At 41.5% G+C, this 23188-nt stretch overlaps 1 protein-coding gene across 1 annotated transcript; it reads left to right on the top strand.

Annotated features, from left to right (window-relative positions):
- The first annotated feature begins 77 nt into the window (after positions 1-77).
- ACOT13 (acyl-CoA thioesterase 13) lies at positions 78-22403 on the top strand. Its single transcript, XM_081294242.1, has 3 exons — positions 78-312; positions 16244-16428; positions 19607-22403. Exons 1-3 carry the CDS (start codon positions 232-234, stop codon positions 19761-19763), a joined length of 423 nt encoding a protein of 140 aa, XP_081150368.1. The 5' UTR covers positions 78-231; the 3' UTR covers positions 19764-22403.
- Positions 22404-23188: the final 785 nt, after the last annotated feature.

Here is a 23188-nt window from a genome sequence, read left to right as displayed (position 1 = left end):
CGTGCGCGCTCTGCGCAGGCGCCCGACGCGCCGGTGCTCCCAGTCAGCAGTCCGGCGGGAAACGCGCTCGGCTCTCCGCGGCCCGCGGCCGGGTGGACACCACGCGCCTGCGCGTTCGGTCCACAGCGCAGCGGGCGAGGCCCCTGCCCCCGGCGCTGCCCTGGGCTCCAGGGAACGTCTCGTTCAAGGTCGGGGCGTGCGTGGGACCCGGAGGCTCGCACTGCGTGCACGATGAGCGGCCTGATGCAGAACGCGCGGGAAGTGATGAAGGCCCTGTTGAGGTCGCCCGGCTTCGATAGAGTTTTGGAAAAGGTATCGAGGCGGAGCGAGGGGCGGGTGGAGCCCGGGGCGTGCGCGGCGAGCCCCGCAGCTGCACGGGTCCGAGCGGCAGCGGCCGGGGGGGCGCGCACGATGGGCGCAGGGAGGCGGCTGGAGCCGGGCGGAGCGCAGACGCAGGCGGAAGTCGCCCTCTGCTGGGTCTGGCGGACGTCACAGAGGCGCTCCGGCCCGGCCAGGCGCTTCGCCTACCCCGGGGGCTGCGTTCCGCCCGGCCTGGCCGGCCCTGCCCGCTCGCCCGCGCAGTCTCCGGCGTCCGGCTCGCGGTGCGGACCCCGCTTAGAGTGGGCGCGGATAACCTGCTGCTGTCAGTTGGAAGAACCCGACCCAAGAACTTTTTGAGTCTTTCCTGAATTAAATGCACAGTGTTTTTCTGGTTGGTATAGGATCCTGGGGAATTTGGAAATGATTTGGAAGTGGAGTTTAAATACTGATCAGCTGCAGCCCTTCCTGGGTCTCCGGAACACCATCCTCAGATGGTGTTCAACAGTGTGAATAATTTCACTTTTGTGAAAAACAGGGAGTCATACCTGGACAAATGCATTTAATGTTTTCAAGTAGAAAACGCTATGAAATCCAAGGGCATGTTATTTGACAGTGACTTTTGGAAAGATAGGTTATCTAAAAGATGATGTATTGACTTAAAAAGAAATTCGAATTGCTTAATAATCTGCAGCAGGGCTGGGGATGTAGTGGTAGAGCACTTGCCCAGCTTGTGAGAGTCTGGGTTGAATCTTTAGCACTACAACAAAACAAAACAAACAAAAAACAAGCCCTTGATAGGCCTGTTGAACCAGTGGTTCCCAGAAGTCGGGTATGCCCAGTATTCACTGTGTGTAAACTAACACGGTCGGACAGTAAGGTGATGCCGGCCACAAATGCTAATGTTATTATAAATTGTAAAATAGGCACTTTTTAAGAAGCTAAAAGAAATAGGTAAAAGTGAATCCTGTTAAGTATTGAATTTTTCACATGTAATCTTTGAAATCCAATGTGAACTTTACACTTCAACATGAACTTCTCAATTCAGACCAGACACGTGCTCAGTACTGATATGTGGCTAGTGGCTATTAAACCACACAAGTACTGTAATAGCTGTTCTGTGTGGGGAGCCATTCTGACACGTGATTGGGTGACTCCCGTTAAGGGCCTGAGGCGCTCTGGCTGTGTCGGAGCTATCCCGACCCTTTCCTGATGACAGAGCCCATCCGTGTGGGGGTGTGCCTGACCACTGACCCCGGAGACCCAATCACTGACCCTGACCTTGGAGTGCAGCCCCCCCTCAACCTTCATTGGATGGAATTCTCCCCTAAATCTCTTGTCCCCCAAATAAAAGGCTACTCCCCGGCGTGTTTGCTCTCTCTCTCTCCTGCTAGCCCAGAGTAATCCTCGCTGCCCTGCTGGGCGGCTGGAGGCGGGAACCAGGGAGGCGAGCCGTCTCGGACCTAGCAATGTAAAATAAGGTACTGGTTTGAGTGTTTTATTCTGATCTCTTCTAACTAACTTAATGCCTAGAACCTCATTAATGAAACCACTGCGCAGGCCGCCTGGTAGAATTGGCGCCCAACGTGGGGCTCGAACCCACGACCCTGGGATTAAGAGTCCCATGCTCTACCGAGTGGTAAACGATCTTCCTGGAGAGGAAAATACAGAGAAAACTCCTAAAGGGGCTCAGGTTTCTTCTCAACCACGTGAGTTAGAAACCCAAATTCCAAATGGCGATAGTACAGAGTCTGATAGCAGCTCACAATCTGAGGAAGAAGAATTAGACGTGGAAACTCAGGACTTAGAGAGAAATTTTAATAGACTGCATTTAGCACCACCTGCCCAAGCTTTTAAAATTCGGCCGGTACCTGCTAGAAGGACCAAATTTAACAGGTGTACTGAATTAAAGATGACTTTTCTTACCCCAGTTCAGCAAGGTATTAGGAAGGCTCAAGAAATGGGAGAGGATACTACTGGTTTTCACCTCTTTCCAGTTTTTGAGCAAACTAATGAACAAGATCAGAGAGTTAGAGTTCATGCTGTAATCCCTTTTAAAACTATCAAGGAATTGAAAAATGCATGTGAAACGTACGGCCCAAATTCGCCTTTTGTTCAGAGTCTGATAGAAAATATTTGCTCACAACCCCTTCCTCCTAGTGATTGGATTTTTTAGCCAGATCTTGTCTGAGCGGGGGAGATTATTTCCTTTGGAAAACTTATTGGACTGATTTTTGTAATGAACAAGCATTAGAAAGACAATTAAATTATGATTTTGTAGTGTACAATCAAATAACTGATTGTGCAAAACGTGCCTGGAGACAAATTGTCCCCAAGGACCAGTCCAATTTAGTTCTTACCAAAATCAGACAAGGTGCCAGTGACACTTATTCAGATTTCGTAGCCCGACTGTATCAGGCTGTGAACAGGTCCATCGGGGACCCAGGAGCTAGCGAATTTATCGTTAGGCAATTGGCTTTTGAGAACTCAAATAAAATCTGTCAGGATGTTCTCCGACCCCATCCTAAAAAAGGAACAATTTCTGAGTATATTCGCTTGTGTTCTGACTTAGATTCCACTCAATTGCAAACGGTGGCCTTAGCAACAGTATTAAAGAAAACCTTGGGGCCGCAAAATTCAGTTCAGAAGTCCCGCGATAGGTGTTACGTTTGTGGAAAAACCAGTCATTTTGCCCGCGGGTGTCGCATGCGCAATTTTAGGTTTAGGGCTCCATCTACTGGCGATAATAGATATTTCAGGACTCAGCGCCACGTGGTTAATTCGGGTGGCAGGGATGAGCCCGCCTTCTCGCCACAAGTATTTCCTCCTAGCGAGGGGACAAAAAACTTCCGTTCGGCCCCTCCCCGGGCCCAGAAACAATATGGGGAACGGTCGCACAGTGTGACGTCACTGGCAGCGCCAACCAGGGCAGTCCGCGATTTTTACCGGGACAGGGACAGGGATCACAGACAGTTTTCTTAGGACCTTCAAAGACAGTTGAATTAGATCCTGAAACGGGACCAACACAAATCCCTACTGGGATTCTTGGGCCACTTCCTAAAAATACTATAGGTTTAATTTTGGGGCGTGATAATTTGAAGGGAGCCATTGAAGTCATACCTGGTGTGATAGATTCAGAATTTAAAGGACAATTATATGTTACTGTAAGATCCAATTATGCCCTAAGACTCACTCCAAGAGATATTCTTGCTCAATTAATATTATTGCCTTGTGTCTCAGAAAGGCACCTGTCGGTAGATTCAGTTTCTAAACCGCCGGACAGAGTATATTGGTCCCAGTTAGTACGACAAGAACGCCCTTTATTAAAACTTAAAATTAATAATAAAAATTTCCTAGACATCATAGACACAGGGGCTGATAGCTCAGTATTGTCCAGCCGGTTTTGGCCCAGGACATGGCCCTTACATACAGCACCAGCTAACCTAGAAGGAATAGGACAGGTTTCACAGCCTGCTCAAAGTGCCAACTATCTCCGTTGGGAAGATTCTGATGGGAACAGTGGAGTATTTAAACCTTATGTGTTAGAGTCTTTACCAGCTAACCTATGGGGAAGAGATATATTAGCCAAAATGGGACTGTTATTAGTTACTTCAAATTCTATAAGATCAGTTGAAGAAGTTAATCAGAGGTATTTTCCTGAAGATGATAAGGAGACCTTTCAGGAAGAATATCTATTTACAAGCCAGTCTCCACGACAAGGATTAGTAAATACTCCAGACCAAAATTTTTATTAGGGGCCCTGAGTACTTCCCCGATCCCTAAGACAGCTGAAAAAATCACGTGGCTCACAGAAGAGCCTATATGGATTTCTCAGTGGCCCATCTCAGGGGAAAAGCTTAAAATAATTCATAGATTAGTTGAGGAACAACTTCAGGCTGGTCATATTAAACCAACACTTAGCCCTTGGAATACACCTATTTTTGTTATTAAGAAAAAGTCAGGAAATTGGAGATTGCTACAGGATTTAAGGGCAATAAACCAGACAATTCAGCCTATGGGATCATTACAGCCAGGACTTCCCTCCCCCACAGCCATTCCTTTAGATTATAGCTTGATGGTAATAGATTTAAAAGACTGTTTTTTCTCTATAAGGTTACATCCTGAAGATTGTGAAAGATTTGCTTTCACTGTCCCAGCAATTAATTTTAAGGAACCTGTTAAAAGATACTACTGGAGGGTACTTCCTCAGGGAATGCATAATAGCCCTACATTGTGCCAAAAATATGTTGACCAGGCAATAGATCCCATTAGAAATAGCTTCCCTGATACATACATTATTCATTTTATGGATGATATACTGTTGGCTCATATTAATCCAGAAGTACTTTCAGAAATTTTTACTCAGTTAGAAACTTCACTTACAGCAATGGGTTTATGTATAGCTCCTCAAAAAATTCAAAAGGTATCTCCTTTTCAATGTCTAGGTCAGATAATTCAGGGACGTACAATCCGTCCTCAAAATCTTCAGATAAGAGTTAAAGAGTTACATACCCTTAATGATTTTCAAAAACTATTAGGAGATATTAACTGGCTAAGACCATCTTTAAAGCTAACTACTTCTGAGTTAAGTCCTTTATTTCAGATATTACAAGGAAATCCTTCTCCAACCTCTCCACGTCAACTAACTTTGGAGGCCAAGGCAGCCTTAAGAAAAGTGGAAATTGCAATTAAAAATGCACAGCTTACTAGAATAGATCCTAAAGAGATAATGTATTTATTAATATTTCCACTGAACATACCCCAACAGGAGCCATATGGCAAAGATTAGGAGTTATTGAATGGATTTATTTATCTCACTCCCCTCAAAAAACATTAATTCCTTTTCATGATTCTATAGCTCAATTAGTTATTAAAGGTAGAACTAAGATTTTACAATTAATTGGATCTGAGCCTGATATCATAATTATTCCATTTTCTGTTCAACAGACTAATTGGCTTTTTCAAACTTCTAGCTCCTGGCAGATAGCTTTTGCAGATTTCCCTGGCCAAATAGATAGCCATTATCCTCGTGATAAGATTGTACAATTTGCATCATTAACATCACTTATTTTTCCAAAGATTGTACGTTCTCATCCAATAGAGGAAGCCTTATCGGTGTTCACGGATGGTTCCAACTCTGGTAAGGCAGGTTTCTTCAGCCGTGTTCACACAGAGGTAATACAAACTTCTTATACTTCTGCCCAAAGGGCAGAACTTCAAGCTCTGATTTGTGCCTTAGATTATTTTTCAAATGAGCCTATTAATATCTATTCTGACAGCTTATATGCAGTCAGAGTTACCAAAAATATTGAAACCTCAGTTATTGGGTTTACTTCATCACAGGAGTTATTTGAATTATTTCATAATTTACAAAAGACAGTGCTAATGCGAAAGTTCCCATGTTTCATTGGACACATCCGTGTGCATACTAACCTTCCCGGACCCCTAGTTACAGGTAATGATAAAATTGATAAATTAGTAACTTTTTGTCAACAGATGTCTTCGTATGACTGTACACTAGCTTCCCATTCCTTACATCATCAAAATGCTTCCAGCTTACGTAAAAAATTTAGTATTACCAGAGAACAAGCTCGTCAGATTGTAAGCCAATGTCCTAAGTGTGTTATTCACACTCCATCTCTGCCATCAGGGGTAAATCCCCGTGGATTAAAACCAAATCAGATATGACAAATGGATGTAACTCATATTCCTCAATTTGGTAAGCAATGTTATGTGCATGTCATAGTGGACACTTATTCTAGATTTATTTTTGCCACAGCACGTACTAAGGAAAATACTCAACATGTAATTTCTCATTGCTTAGCAGCTTTTTCCGTTTTAGGGTGCCCTATACAGATTAAAACAGATAATGCTCCAGCTTATGTAAGCTCTTCTTTTCAACAATTTTGCCAAGAGTTTCAAATTAATCATAAAACAGGAATTCCTTATAACCCCCAAGGTCAAGCCATTGTAGAACGAGCTCATTTATCTATTAAGCTTCAATTACAAAAATTGAAAAGGGGGAATAAGATAGTGACTCCCCAAAATAGCCTTAATCATGCCTTGTTTGTTTTAAATTTTTTAAACTGTGACACAGAAGGTCACACTGCTGCTGAGAGACAAATGTCTCCCTCGGTGACAGGCCCCTTAGGCAGAGTTCTATGGAAAGATTTACAGACTGGTCAGTGGAAGGGTCCAGACCCGGTAATAACATGGGGCCGAGGTCATGCTTGTATCTTCCCAGAAGGTGCTTTCTGTCCTATTTGGGTGCCTGAACGTGCTATCAGACATGGAGGAGATAGAACCCAGACTCAAGCGACTGAGGATAGACCCGGAGGAGCCACTACCCAGAAAGAGGAGATATCGGAAAAAGATGAAGAAAGACCAGATTGAACCAGCCGAGAAGCTGATTTCGTGGAAAGACGTGAAGAAGCTAACAACCCAGGCTTCCCAAATACTTCGACGCCTAGGAAAGAACAGGACACCAGTCTTGATGGTAGCGACAGTAATTGCCCTACTGGGCTGTCAGGTAAAAGGGAATCAAGTAGACACTTATTGGACTTATTTCCCAGATCCACCCCTGGTACACCCAGCTGTGTGGACTGGAGAATCTATTCCAGTATTTACTAATGACTCATTCATGATGGGAGGATTTACAGATACTCATATTACTCCCAATCATGTGACTAGATTTAATTATTCTGGCTACAGTGCCCAATTACCTTTGTGTTGGTCACATGATAAACATGCTGGCTGTCTGAAAGTATCATTCGAAGAAAAGACAGCGATTAGTAGACCTAGACTGACAAATAATTCTATTTATGGGGACTTAAAACCTAATACTAGATCAGTAATTAAGATGGGACTTTCCCATAACAAGCCAGTCATTTCTGCAAAACCTCCACCGGTACCCCACTGTCCAAATAGTTCTATAATTGAGATTGGCACCTTTCCTAAATGGATGGATTGTGTAAATACCTTTCCTGTACAACATAAGGTGTCTAAAGCTAGTGGGTATATTTTAGACTGGTCTCCAAAAATTGATAAGAGACAATTACGAAGAAATTCTGCTATGACACCTGCAGGATTTGTTAGTAATATTTTGACTTATAGTGAAGGAGGTATTCAAAAAGATATTTGGCGTTTAATTGCTGCCTCAGAATATTTACATTTTACAGATAAACCTTTACCAAAATTTGTCGGCAAGAACTGTAAAGAGGGATCTTGCTATGGCCTAAGAGCCTGTATCCAATCTCCTTATGTTTTAATTATTGGAAATGTAAAAGTTAAATGGATAGATGATAGATATTTTGTTACTTGTAATAAGTGCAACCTAACCAATTGTATTTCTAGGTATAATGGAGGAAAAGGAGTGCTGATACTTCATCAGCCCTCTTTTGTTTTATTACCTGCTAATATTTCAGAGCCATGGTATGCTGATGCTGGTTTACAAGTCTTGCAGCAAATTCATGCCCAGCTAACAAGACCTAAACGTGCTATTGGAGTCATAATTGTTGGTGTCTTAGCACTGGTCTCATTTATTGCCTCAACTGTCTCTGCATCTCTGACATTGTCTCAGAATATTCAGCATGCAAAATTTCTTAATAATTTAGCTCAAAATACTTCCAAGGCTCTGCGTAATCAAGTAAATATTGATGAAAAGATTGAGACTAAATTAAACGCCTTAGAGGCAACTGTTATAAACATTGGTAATGAACTTTCAGCCTTAAAATTTAAGGAAAGGCTTAAATGCAATGCTAATTATAAGTATGTATGTGTTACAGCTGCCAAGTACAATGCTTCTCTCTGGGATTGGGAGAAGGTTAAAAACCATTTATTAGGTATTTGGCAAAATAGTAATAATAGCTTGGATATTCTGGAACTTCATCACCATATCCAAGACATTCAAAATAATAGAGCTGATTTTTCAGATCCTTCTTCCTTGGCTAACCAAATATTGAAGGAGTTAAATGGATTCAACCCTGGAAATATTCTTAAACACTCCGCTTGGTACATTATTGGATTATTCTCTTTGCTGTTAATTCTCTTTTGTATTGTAACTATAGGATGGCGAGTCTTCCAATCAAGAATCCAGGGATGGGGCTGGGGATGTGGCTCAAGCGGTAGCGCGCTCGCCTGGCATGCGTACGACCCGGGTTCGATCCTCAGCACCACATACCAACAAAGATGTTGTGTCCGCCGAGAACTAAAAAATAAAATATTAAAAATTCTCTCTCTCTCTCTCTCTCTCTCTCTCTCTCTCTCTCTCTCCTCTCACTCTCTCTTTAAAAAAAAAAAAAAAAAAAAAAGAATCCAGGGACTCCAGAGAGTGAACCGCCGCCTCATTGTTAAGAAAAGAAAGGGGGAATATGTGGGGAGCCATTCTGACACGTGATTGGGTGACTCCCGTTAAGGGCCTGAGGCGCTCTGGCTGTGTCGGAGCTATCCCGACCCTTTCCTGATGAGAGAGCCCATCCGTGTGGGGGTGTGCGTGACCACTGACCCCGGAGACCCAATCACTGACCCTGACCTTGGAGTGCAGCCCCCCCTCAACCTTCATTGGATGGAATTCTCCCCTGAATCTCTTGTCTCCCAAATAAAAGGCTACTCCAGGCGTGTTCACTCTCTCTCTCTCCTGCTAGCCCTGAGTAATCCTCGCTGCCCTGCTGGGCGGCTGGAGGCGGGAACCAGGGAGGCGAGCCGTCTCGGACCTAGCAATGTAAAATAAGGTACTGGTTTGTGTGTTTTATTTTGATCTCTTCTAACTAACTTAATGCCTAGAACCTCATTAATGAAACCACTGCGCAGGCCGCCTGGTAGAGTTCTGTGTTTGCTAATTTGATCTAAAAGAGGATTTGCAGTTGTTTATATTTCATGTGGGCAGAGTTGCTAGGGTTAAAGTATAAATTTATGTGTAGTAAATCATAAATCTAGTTGTGGACATGGTCCCTTTCCTTTTATTGTAAAATTTAAAGTCATTACCTGGACACAAGTGGTTCTTGCTCCCCAATGTACATTTACAATGTCTAGACATATTTTTGATCATCACAATTTGGATGGAGTGGCGTCTAATGGATAGAGACCCAGGATAGAGGTAAATATCCTACCCCATAACAAAGAATTGCCCAGTCCAAATGTCCATAGTGCAATATTGAGAAACCTTGACTTAGAACATTCTCCTGGGGCAGCCCTAAGTAAATTTCTAGTCTGTTCTTTCTAACTATGTACTGCGTCTTTGCGCTGAACTTTTGAGTTTGTTCAGACCATGGTATCTGCACGTCTTGTCATGGAACAGAACATGATCCTTCTTTAAACCTCTGGTTTACGATTTTTCTTATATTAAGGATTGGGGTGTGACTCAGTGGGAGAATGTGCAAGACCCTAGGTTCAATCCCCAGCACCCCACCAAAAAAATAAAACATAAAGGAAACCTTGACATTAAATTCTGTCCGTTAACTGTATGTTTTTTGTCGCTTCACTGGACCCTTGTTATTTTATGAGAAAATCATTCCTTCTGGTTATTTAAATGTGACCAGAGATTTTTCTGGGAAGAAATGCTCACTTTTAAATGCAAGTTTCTAAAATTCACATTGTTAAAATTATTAAGTTGGTGTAAGGATGTATATGGTTCCCCTAGAAATGGGTTCTAACTGTGTTACTTTTGCAAAGATGAGAAGGGACACTGTCTCTGAGATTAAGAAACAAGTGAGATGTGAAGACTGTGGTTCAAGCTTCCCCATCATCCACTCCCACTTGTATGCTCACTGGTTGACCAAATACCCCCATAGACCCAATGTATTGCTTCATCCAAACAATTTTTGGTTGGCACACGCCTATAATCCTGGTAGCTCGGCAGGCAGAGGCAGGATTTTCTTCCTGGTTGTGTGAGACAGTTTTATTCTGAGTGCTAACTTTTGGCAGGCTCTTTTAATGATTTTTTTTTTCATTCCTGGGGATTGAACTCTACAACACTTTACCACTGAACTGCATTCCTATCTGTTTAATTTTTGAGACAGGGTCTCTCTAAATTGCCCAGGCTGTCTTGAAACTTGTGACCCTGCTGCCTCCATCTCCTTAGCAACTGGATCACAGACCTCTGCCTGGCTGTTAAGTCAGTGAATCAAGTAGAACAACAATTAAAATTTGACTAATGATATTCCAAAGGCAGTTTTGGGTTTGGACAGATGTTTTGACCCAGTATCTGTAATCCAGTAAATGATGGTGATTTTCTATTCTTTCAAAAATGACTTGTTGAAGGCACTTTCCCATCACTAATGGGATAGCATTAAGGCAATGCTTGAGTCTGCATTAGAATTTCTTTATTATTTTGTTTTATTCTTGTGTTTGTTTTGTTTTTGGTACTGGGGATGGACCTCAGGGGCACTGTATCACTGAGCTGTATCCCCAGCCCTTTTATCTATTTATTTATTTATTTTTTACTTTGCCCAGGGTCTCACTAAGTTGCTCAAGGCCTCACTAAGTTACTGAGGCTGGCCTCAAACTTGGCAATTCTCCTGCCTCAGTCTCCTGAGGTACATGGGCCACCATGCTTGACTAGCTTGTTCTCTTTTTTAAAAATTCTGTTCTATCAATGTTTACACCCACAAAAACCCAACTTAAACCCTGATACAGAACAATTTAGCAGTCAAAATAAATGTCCTACTCCTATTCTAAAGATCACTTTCAAATCAATCAACCAATTAAATGCTGCGGGATTATAAAGAGATACCATCCATACTTCCTTGCCCCCTGGGAATTTATAACCTAGGAAGGAGAAAAGTATATTCCAAGGAGGTGTTCCATCCAGGGCACTGTGACAAAATAAAAGCTCCATGAATAAGTAAGTTCCAGGAAACATTGATGTGTATTGGTGCAAAAGAGTTTAAGGTTTTTTATCCTAAAGTATTTGTGCCTGTGAAGTTCTGTCCCTCTCCCTCCCTCTTATCTTGCTCTGTTGCCCAGGCTCCCTGACTCCTGGACTGAAGTTGCCCTCCTGCCTCAGCCTCCCAAGTATCAAAACCTGAGCATGTCATGAATGTCGAAGGGGGGGGAACCTTCCAGGAAGTTCCCTTCATTGTGAAGTCCTGGAGACTTTAAAGCTCTGTGCTTGCAGTGTTTGAGGGGTTGTGAGGGGCTGGCTGTAGCTCAGGGGTAGAGCACTTGCCTAATGTGTGAGAGGCTCTGGGTTCCATCCGCAGCACCACGTACACACAGAAGTGTTTCTCAGGGAGGCTAACCTGAGGGAGCACTGGAAACTCGCTAGGGGCAAGTTGCAGAGGAGATGAGATCAAGTTAAGACTTTGCAGGTCACAAAAGGGACTTGACTTTTCCTTTAATGAAATGGCTCTCCATTAGAAAGGTTTTAAGAGTGACATAATTTGATTTGTATTTTTTAAAAAGCACTCTTGTTGCTAATATTGAGAATAGACATAAGGGGGTAAGGGCAGAAGTAGGAAGATAAGTTGGGATGCAATTGCAACAACTTAGAAGAGGGACGGCAGTGGCTGGGACCGGAGTGGAATCAGTGAGCAGCCTAAGGCAGTGACTGGGATTCAGGATGGCTTTTCTCATTATCTGAATTGCTCATGACAAGGGACACTTACTAGGTTTACCACTTGTCTCCACTTCCCAGAGTTCATGTTATATACATCATGATTGTTAATGTCAGGGGACTCTGCTGTCTGTCTGGTGGCTGGGACTTTTACACTTGCAGACTCGGAGGTCTTCTCAAAAAGGACATGAACCACCAAGTACAAGTTGGGAGATCTGAAAGGATCATAGTTGTCTCCATAGTTTCCTTGGATATTCCATTTGTTCAAGTGTTTTAAGCTAAGCAAAGTGAAAAAAATAATAAACTAAGCAAAGTGAAAGTTCCAATTGCAAGGATAAGAGCAGGCAGGCAGGCAGAAGTCATTTCCATAGTCCTAGCACTTGGAATAGTCGTGGATACTTAATGAGCACTCTGACCAGACCCCACACTCATCCTTTATTTTCCCTACATGGTTTCTTTTGAACCTGTGTGGTATGCCCTTCTTGCTATGACTGCTTTACACATGAGAAACCAGAAGCTTAGCTTCCCTAAGGTCTTAGAGCCACTAAGGGATCTACACCCAAGTGTTCTGTTCCGTGGCTCCTGCCGGCAACTGTGTAGAAAGTTCGTCCCGTATCCTGAGTGACTTGGGTGCCAAGTGTACACTGAGATCGTTGTGCAAAGTCAACAATAAATTAACTCCGGAGACTCCTAGTAATTAATTGGCACCAAGACTCCCTACAGAATGAGAGCCAGCAAAGGAGAACGTGGAGTGGTAAATGGAGGAGGAGAAGACCCGGAGGAGTGGTGTATTTACATGCATTTACAGTCCTGCAAATTGGCTTTAAGGAATTCCTCAGGGAGAATTTTAAGCTTTACAGAGCTCTGTGAAGGCAGTGCTGCGATTATTATCACCACTTCAAAGACGGGCATACCCCAGTTGTGAGTTTTGCCTAAATCTACTCTTAACCATTAAGCTCCAGCCATCAGAGTGATTAAATGAAGACATACATTTATTTTGAAGCCCCAGTGCTGGGCTGATGGTGGCATGGCTGGACACAGTGGGTTTGTAGCATGTGCCCTCATAGAGTTCCCTTAGCCTGACTCCATCTATTCTTGTAGCTGTAGCCACCCAGTCACACAGCCGCCCGTCTTGACACCTTCTACTTCCTGTGTGAAGGCACATTCGTGCATTGTCCTCAGACACACCTCCTGGCATCTGCAGTGCCATGTAAAAATCAGCATCCATCCATCGTCAGGGCACATTGCTTGAGAATGGCCTCTTTCACAAATGCACACAAAATTTTCACCCGCTGAGACCACCTGCTCTCTGGGCTTTGTGTGGTCTTTCCTGTTCAGTCTCTTCTTGGCCAACTCTCGTTTTTACACACATTCTCATGCCACATTCCTGTCCTTGAGGTCCATCACACACAGACACCCTTGCTGAGCAGAGCTGTAGTCCTTCTCTGTTGGCCAGAGGTGGTGGCCGTGAGCTGTGCACAGCAGCAGCAGTTGCAGTGATGGTGGCGACTCTCAGGATGATCCGAAATGCCAAGGCCTGAGCAGAATTCTCAGTTCTGGACAGACCTTTGTGTAAGGGATTAACAGCATCTTGGGCTGGGGGCATGGCTCGGGTGGAGTGCCAGTCTAGCATGCACAAGGCCCTGGGTTCCATCCCCAGTGCCATAAAAAGAGATCTTCATGGCTGTCATCAGGCAGCCCTTCTCACTCTCCTTACTGAAAAAGCGAGAAGGGGGAACTGTCACCTGGAGTATGTCTGTTTGTAATGGCACTTGGGTCCAGATGTTGGAGACGGGGAAGGTAAACTCACGTGGATGCATGAGGTGCAGAGCAGCAGCACACTGGCAGCCGTGAGAGAAGGGCAGCTGGCTGCTTGTGCAGTGATTTCCAAGGTGAACTATGCCAAGGCCTCACCCCATTTCCAAGGTGAACTATGCCAAGGCTTCCTACATGATGAGTCAGTCAGGACCAGCAGCAGAGAGGGGAGGGTAGGCATCACTAGCTGCTTTCTGATCTGTAAGACAGATGATGATGGGGTCTACTTCACAGATTTGCAGGACTGAGACGCTGCATGTAAACTTGCTCACCTGTCCTCTAACAGTTGTTCACTGCTAACTGAAGACAAGTGTTGGACCTTGAACTGACAGGCTGAGTTTTTTCTTTCCAGTTTCCTCTCCCAACCCCTTTCTTCGTGAAAGAGCTCTGTCCCCACAAGTCTACTTTTTACCTCTGGGGGCTGGGTAGGACATTCCTTCGTTGTCCATTTCATCCCTCTATTTTACTTAGGGAAACAAGCATTGGCAATAATGAAAGCATGTCTTTGCCATGTCAGACTAACCAGTATAAAATCGTTTCCATTTAATGTAAATTTTAAACTAGTTTTGAGTGTTGGCATGTTCTTTGGCCTTTAGCTGAGAAAAAGAAAATTTTACACTGAACCCTACAGGAGAAAATGAAAGGTGGTCACTTATTTCACTAGTCATCCCAGCAGTCAAGAGAGCAAATGAACTCTCAGAACAAAGCTCTGCTGGCACAGGGGCCTCAAAGACACTAAACCGCTTGGTGTCTGAGGCTCTCATTTGTATTCCCTGACTTCCTGGTTTCCCCCTTTACCTGGCTCCTGCCTGCCAGGATTCCAGTGTTTTCCCAGAAGCCTTGGTTAATGCCTCTTCCCCAGAACATATGTGTAGAAATGAGATATCTTGAAAGAAAACAAAGGCTGGCGGACCTTACTAACATTAGATATCTTTACTTCAAGAAACAGGACTCATTCTTTCTGCAATAAGTTCCTCCGTTGCAGTGTTTTATGTATTTGCTCTGTTATTTAGACCCAACCCTCTGAGAACAGGGATTCAGTCTCATTTGTTGTTGCCAGTGCCAGGCTTCAAGACCCACGTAGTGCTGGGGCACTTCCCTATCATGCATGAGGCCTGGGTTCAATCCCTAATGCTGCTAAAAATAAAGTAGAAATGGTTGAAGACTGTTTCCTCCTTGTTCTACCTTGGTGTATGGTATTAGTTTATGAGGACATCTTGTGGCTAGACTGCTTACTGCTGTAAACATTTTCCATTTATCTGTTGTGTAAAACATGACATGGTATTGTTTGGAATGATTTGTGTTGTCTTCCTTCATGTCCTCTTGTAGGATACACAGCAAGACCAGTAAAGTTGAATCATATCTTCCTGGAGGGAGTCAGAAAGGCTTCTGTGTCTCCAGAAGAGTAACTAGAGGGACATGAAGTTATGTGTCATATATTGCTGGTCTTGAAAATAACCCATAATGAATATAATAGCAAAATGGCAGTTACCCTTCCTTATAGTCTGGTCCCCTGCCACATGACATTTCATTCAACAGCAGTAGCACATACTGATGGTCCCAAGAGTTCATAATAGTGCTAAAAACTTCCTGTGGCCTAGTAAAGGCATAGCTGAAGAAGTGAGAAGAAAACTGCAGAATAAAAAGAACCCCAAAAAATTCAACAAGGGGTTTAGCAGCTTTTGCACACCCCAAAAAGTCCTTAAAAAGTTTGAAAACAGTGAGCCCAACACCAAAAAGTTTTCATGGGTAGAGAGGAATGTCTGTGCTACATTATCTGCTTACAGTCAGTGATGAAAAGCCAAGCAAGGCAACAAGGACCTCTTTATGGCATCATGCTCTTTGGTGTAACACCTTTTCATTGTGGTGCTTTATGTAGGATAGGACATAAAAAGCAGTCCTTTAATTTGGTTGGGTTCTACTGTTAAACTTTTATATTAAAATGGGTATGTGGAATAAGCTTCTAAAACTCATTAAATTACTGAATTTCTTCCAGCTTGACTTTCAGGTTGTTTTGAACGATTTATTAAGTCATTTGAAAATCACCCTGCTTGTGCAAAAATTAAGGAACACCTAACTAAACATATATATGTGTTATTGAAAGATCACAGGTACCAGGTGGCTTGGTTGATGAAAAAATCTGAGACCATTAAGAGAAGTCAGGTGTTCCACATAAGGCTGAAAAGTTTAGACTTAATGTTTGAATTATGAAGGCGTGAAGATTAGCAGAAACTATTCACTCAATATATTTTTTCTTTTTAAAATTTTTTTTTAGTTTTAGGTGGACACAGTATCTTTACTTTTTAATTTTTATGTGGTGCTGAGGATCAAACCCAGTGCCTTGCGCATGCCAGGCGAGTGCACTACCATTTGAGCCACATCCCCACCCACCTTTTTCTTTAAAGACAACTTGCACAAGTATTTATTTATATCATAGATTGGCAAATTGAATTCCTGAGTCAGTCTTTTTTGGAGGAGATTCAGTTTAATCCAGTGATTGTTTTTGAAGTTTTCATATACCACAGAATGAATGTCCACTTTTTTTTTAAACACATTTAGGTGACTCTCGTCTCTGCTGCTCCTGAGAAAGTGATTTGTGAAATGAAAGTAGAAGAGCAGCATGCTAATAAAATGGGCACACTCCATGGTGGTTTGACAGCCACCTTAATAGACAGCATATCAACTGTGGCTTTGCTGTGCTCAGCAAGGGGTCTGCCTGGAGTCAGCGTTGACATGAACATAACGTATGTATACAAACTACCCCAGAGGCCTTTTGCTTTGATAAATCACTTCAAACCATTAAGACACTGTTTGTAATACTAATGAAGTATGAAATTCAGTTAAACGCAACTAGAGATTTTCCCTAAAATATTATGTGGCCTTAAAAACTAGAACTAAAACACAATTAATTTCAAGTATAGTTACCTTGATGTTTTTAGGAGATTGGTTCCAGGACTCTGCTCAAGTCCCTCATATGAAAAGTAATTTTTATTTGGACACAGTGGCACACGACTATAATCCCAGCTACTCGGAGGCTAAGGCAGGAGGGATGGCACATTTGAGACCAACCATGGCAACTTAGCAAGACACTGTCTCAAAAACTAAAAAGGGCTGGGAGGTAGCTCAGTGGTAAAGCTCCCCTGGGTTCAATCCCTCATATTAGAAAAAATAAAATGTCATCTTTATGTATAATCTATACGTTTCCATGCATTCCAAATCATCTCTAGATCACTTATAAAACCTAAATAAATGCAAATTGCATGTAAATAGTTGTTGTGCTGTATTGTTTGGGGAATAAGACATGTGTTCAGTACAGACACAACTTTTTCTTCAAACACCTTCAATCCACAGGTGGTTAAGTCTGAGGGTGGGGAAGCCACAGACATAGAGGGCCAGCTGTACAGTCAATAGTCAAAGGTAAATGACCCCAAACATCCAAACAGCACACAGCTTCTAATATTCTCCTGGTGGGGAAAAAAGTCACACACTCAACGGTTTGTTTCATACAGTCCTTAAAGTACTACTGGTATTGCTGCAAACATTTTTATATGTATTGAGTACATACATAAAGAAAAATCTGAATAAAATTAAAAGCAAAGTTGAACCTTCCACATGTATATGGTGAGCTTGTCATGAGGTGAACTATAGTGTCAGCAGCAATCCTGGATCTCATGAATCCTGGATCTCATGAAACCTGCACAGTAGAACCAGAGAAGCAGGCCCTAGATGTCTGTCACTCCATGTTGTGAAAATGCCTTCAGGGACCCAACTACCAAATGTGAAACATTCAGTTTTCCAACATGAACTAGTAATGTCAGTCCTGTTCAATAAAGAGCAGGGCCCAGGATAGTTTGAAGACAACTGGGCTTTCTCTACTGAAGCAACAGAAAATGTATTTATTGAGAAGAAAGGCAGGTATTAGGGTGAAAGCCAATGTCCACCAGACATAAAAGTAATGGAAATAAGTAGGTTATTGGATCTTAAGTAATTAATGTCTTTTATTAGTTTCCTTATGACTCAAGTTAATTTGCCTTTATTATGGGGATAAGTTGAGGGTGCAATAAGCAAGCGACAGGACAAGATGCAGACCAGTGTTCTTGTGAAATTAAGATGTGCAGGGAAAAAAAGGCTTTCCCTGTGAATGGGTTCGGCAGTCCTTGTCCTTCTCCATGTGCCGGGGTGAGGTGGGGGGGAGGCCAGTTGCTGACAGTGCTTTTCCATAGTGTTCTATTAAAACAGAGATCTTCAGAGCTAATAAGCATGAGACACTGGGTTGGATCCCCGGCACCACATGCAGATAAATGAAATAAAATTATTGTTTCCATCTACAACTAAAAAAAAAAAATCTTCAGACCAGCTCTGCATTTTATAATCTTCTAAGATATTGTGGCTTTCTCAACTCTATAATAGAGTTTTAATAAGGCAGACAGCTCTGGCCTTTTGGGTATGTGTGGTCAGAAGCATTGAACACCATCCAGAGCTGCCTTAACTTTAAAAATTGATTCACTTGAAACGAAAGTAGGACATAGTCTCAAAGGTTGTAGGTATTTAAAAAAGTCACTGAACACTTCTTCACGAATCATTCTCATACTACCACTAAACACGATACCAAATTAAGTTCTACATTACACAAACCAAGGATGTCTGTTTTAGACCATGACTGGTAGAAAACTGGGCTTGCAAGACAATGAAAGAAGAAATTCTAAGGTACGAGTACTACTGTTGAAATGTCAGTTTCCAGATCCCCCAGGACTAATGCTTGCTGATCCAGCCTTACAAGGGGTTGCTTGCCTTCACTTAGTTTCATTTAAATGAATGGCTAGTAGCCAGAGCTCTTAATTTATAGAAGTTTAGGGGAAATAATAATAATAAAAAAAACAGTAAATTACTACTAAGCACACCGTTTTCATTTCTTTAAATTGAGATCATGAATTCAAGACTAGCTTGTTTTTTCCAGCAATGAACTCCCAACTTTCTTATACCTCCCAGCCACAAACACGTAAGACTTTGTTTTGAACTTGGCAAAAATATGTATTCTCTTCTACAGCTCCTTGTTCTATAAAAAGCCAGATACACAAAAGTAAATTGTAAGGGTTTCCCTTTAAAACATTAGCATTACCAGGGCCCTCAACCCTATTTTTTAGGGAACTACAATAATTGAATTAAAGGAACTTGTCATCACAACTGGGAAGGTAGTGTATTTCAGGAACTGTGTAGCCAGCGTGTCACAGGTCCTCTGTAGATTCAGCCAGCCTCAGCTGGAAAAACGTTTAAAACTGCATCTGTACTGGACACATGCAGACCTTTCTCTTGTCGCTGTTCCCTAAACAATATACTGCAACAACCTATTACGTGGCATTTGCATGTATTAGGTACCCTAAGCCATCAAGAGGTTTATAGCTATGTACCTGTTATATACGGACGTGAGCACTCATGGATTTTGGTATCTTAAGGGTACAGGCACTGATCCCTCATGGATGCCAAGCCATAATTAATCATAGTTCATTACCAGGACTGTAAGGTCCTTGTTTATTCCTTGTAGTTCTTGTATTAACTCTACATTTTAAAAGCTAAATATAAGATGTAGACACCAATTGATATTTCACATAGGAAATTACGCAGATGGAATGAAAGCTAGAGGAAATCTTTCATTAGCCTGAATAAGTATGAAGTAAAAAACTTAAAGGAAAAAATAGGGCAAGAACATCCTCAGTATTTATGGGAGAAGAAAGGTGTGGATTAAGAAATGAGTATGATAGAACCTGCTTAGGTAGCAGCCATTCAAACTTGATAGCACAGAAAGCTTAGCAATTATTCCTAAACTATTAGGAGTAAAGTTACACAGGAAGGTTGTTATGAGCTTGTCACAAACTTTCCTTTTTAAAAATTATTTGCTATTAACTAAATTTGTTTCCTTTTAAGGTACATGTCACCTGCTAAAATAGGAGAAGAAATAGTGATTACAGCACAAATTCTGAAGCAAGGAAGAACACTTGCATTTGCTTCTGTGGATCTGACCAACAAGGCCACAGGAAAATTAATAGCACAAGGCAGGCATACGAAACACCTGGGAAACTAGAGACCTGCAGGTGCCCGAAGATACTCAACAGTGAACACCAAGTGTGAACTTGAACAAATTTTTCAAAATAAATTATCAGAACCACAAAGTAGCTTAAGACATTTTCTTTGGGTGAAAGACCTAGAGACCAAGTAGGGTAAAGCTGGGGTTGTCTTGGTTTTTCATTTTAAACATCTTCAGAATTTCTTATTCATATGCATGATAATTGTATTTAAAAAGTTGGCTCAATGTTTTGAAAACAGGTAAAGCAAAGAAGCAAGCAGAGCTACCTGAAGGCAAGATTAAAGTCCAATATTCAGCTAAGTGAGAAAAATTAATGGTGTCACATCTGTTTGGGCTTCTATAACACACTATAGGCTAAGTAGCTCATAGGCAGAAATTTCTTACCATTCTGGAGGCTGAGAGTCCGAGTCAAGGGTCCAGCAGGTTTTCCAGTGAAGGCTTGCTTCCTGATTTATAGTGTCTTCTAGCTGCATTCTCAATGTGGTACAGAAGGCAGCTCTCCAGGGTTTCTTAAAAGGGCACCATAGCTGTACCCACTAAAGATCCCACCTCCTAGTACCATCATTTAGGAGGGTGTGGTTTTAATGGGACACATTGTGGAGTTAGGTCTTCCCCAACTGTAAAATGCCATGCCACATTTCCATTTTTTTTTTTAATGTGGGATTATGGAATTTCAAAATAGGTGAACTCTGGATTGGAAAAATTAAATTATCATACTGCATGGCCTTAAATAGTTAAGATTGAAGCAAAGACATTAGCAAGATGGGAAATGGTCTATATAGTTCTCTCTGATAATTTATTATAGGGCTGGCAACTTTTTTTTTTATAAAAGGGGAAAAAGACATACTATCAGCCCCTTTGGATCTCCCTGTCTATAGTAATATCCCTAGGTCACAAAATTCAGTCTATTTCTCAAAAGTTCTGTGTACTATGGCACCCTAATATTTGATTTCTACATTGGTCTTAGGGAACATTTCATGACTACAGATCGAAAAGAAGCACTTTAAATCAGCAAACAGTCAAGCTGGTTGTCCTTTTCCTGTACTGGAATGCATGCTGATTCCAGGACCCAGACTCCCTGCTGGCAGTGAGCAGGCTAAAGACCTGGGTCTCCATTGCTAGTGCTTCCTACTAAAAGGAACCTGTGGCTCCTTGGAGAATAACTGATTCTGGTGCTGGGAAAACACATGTCCCAAGATCTTAACCTGAAAGTAAGGATTATTCAGAAAATAAGAGGCAGTCACAAATTGTGCATGGGGTTTAGGAGTTTGAGTCCATAGCTTTGGACAATGATGGCAAAGGCTCCTTACAATAAAAGAATGGAAAACATGGAGGGAGGGTAGATTTAGAAAAATCACCTCTTGGAACCTTCATAAGATTGACTTGGTTTGGCAGCAAGAATCATCAGAGGTGATGTGCTAGGAGGATCATTTGCATAACTCCACATAGGTCGCTAGTAGTGAGCACACAATGCAGAAGTGAGAAAGCACTGAAGTCAACACCATCAAGAGACAGATGTGTGCCTCCAGATACCGACTGGAGGAGGACACAGGCCTGTCATCTAGCCACCGGCAAACTACGTCAATGGCAAAACATACCACAGTTTATGTGAGAGTCAAGACCATGAACAAAGGAGGCCAAGACACTGTGCTAAAAGGACACCAGGGCTATGGCAACCAAATGCAATTACCTTGTAACATAAAGGGGATTTAAAACTATCAAAAATACTGACAGCAAAACAAGAATATGGATGGTAAAGTAGATCAATGCTACATTTCTTGAGATTGGTGATTTTACTATGCATAACACCTTGACCAACAACCAAAATAACTCAAAATGTTAATGATTACAAATATATACACAAATGAGAAAACAAATATGGCAAGATGATAAAATGGAGTACTGGTTACACAGGAACTTTCTGTATTACTTATTATTCCAAAATAAAATGACTGCTGAATTGCCTACTATGTTGAACAAGTGTAACTCAACATATGATTAAGGCCTAGGGCTCTGGAGATCAACAGTCTAATTTAAATCCTTCACTCTTAGGATGCAAGCTTGGGCAAATTACTCAACCTCTGTATCTGTTTCTATTCAGAATTAAGAGTTTAAGATACAAACCTAATTCAAAGTGTTATTTCAAATGGATTCTAACTTAACTGATCAGAGAACATGTGAATGCACTTTGAAATTAAGAATGTTTTTTTTTTTCCCATGAAGCAAGTGTAACGGCAGACTATGAACTATTGAAAGCTAACCAAATATCTTTGATTTCTATTCTTGATGAAATTACAGATTGCCAGGGTTTTTCTTAATTGTTCAGTTATGGGCCATAAAGTAATCCCCTAAAATGGTCAGTAACATCTACTCAGTGACTTGGGATAATAAAGTTACCACTTCAAGCTTTGTGTATTCACCTGAATAGTCAGGGAACTTTCACCTATTTTATTTAGGTTTTCATTTTTTCAAATTCCAACCAGAAGCTAAATACAATTGGAAATGGTAAGCACTAGTTTTACTCCAAAGGAGTAGGATCATTCAGATTTACTCCAATAAAAGTATGCAACCCTTAAGCAAAGCTTTTCTTCATTTAAAAGAAAAAAAAAAAAAAAGAAAAAAAAAAAAAACCAAAAACTATACAGTAGTCTTTCCTCATGTTCATTGCACAAAATGAGTTCTACTAGAACTTTTGACACTCTGGTCATTTTTACAATTTTAAATCCCAACTTTAAAAAATGTTTTCCTATTCCAAAAATCCCTCATAACTTTTTCTTTAGGATGGTGTAGAAACCAGTATTTCTGCACAATTTATTGGAATTTTCTTTGTAATTAAAATCTTTTCTCTTTAACACCAAAAAACAAAACAAAAACCAAAAGTAAAGTCCTCTACCTATCACGGTTTCTGCAGCTATGAATGTATTTCTCAGTTTTATAGCTGCTTTTAGCTACTTCAGACTCCAGATCTGCTTTAATGAGTATATATGCATCCACACTCAGCAGAATACTTTTATAACAGCAACTTGGGGAAAGAGATCTGGGAAAAAAATACATGTATTTATGAGTACCAAGAAACATAAACATGGCCCAGTAAAATGAGGCAAGAATGCCTATAATGAGATGCTTTTTTCATTTAAGATTTCTTTCCCACGGTTGTACTTTAAACAACCACTTCTGGTCATTAGAATGAATCTGATAGTGCTCTGGAACAATGGTGATCATAGCAAAGCTATTAAGTTTTTTTCAACGTTACTTATACCTGTTACATTCATTTCTCACCCTCTCAATACTGATGACAGATGTCAAAGAGGCAAAACCAGCACAAATGGGAAGACCATCAAAAAATGAGTATCACCTTGTGCTTTCAGATAACATTTAAGCATGTCAGTGTACAACAGTCCTTCACATTTTTAGTAAGATGC

This window comes from Spermophilus citellus (genome assembly GCF_964194105.1).
Source record: "Spermophilus citellus genome assembly, chromosome: 5".
Lineage (NCBI taxonomy): Eukaryota > Metazoa > Chordata > Mammalia > Rodentia > Sciuridae > Spermophilus > Spermophilus citellus.
The sequence above is the reverse complement of the archived record's forward strand: the minus strand, read 5'-3'. Positions and strand labels throughout refer to the sequence as shown.

What these genes read in the sequence shown, in the direction of transcription:
- ACOT13 (XM_081294242.1), top strand. Translation starts at nt 232, where the DNA reads ATGAGCGGCCTGATGCAGAACGCGCGGGAAGTGATGAAGGCCCTGTTG. An exon ending in TCGATAGAGTTTTGGAAAAG is followed by an intron (nt 313 to 16,243) that starts GTATCGAGGCGG and finishes AAACACATTTAG; the next exon opens with GTGACTCTCGTCTCTGCTGC. An exon ending in AGCGTTGACATGAACATAAC is followed by an intron (nt 16,429 to 19,606) that starts GTATGTATACAA and finishes TTTCCTTTTAAG; the next exon opens with GTACATGTCACCTGCTAAAA.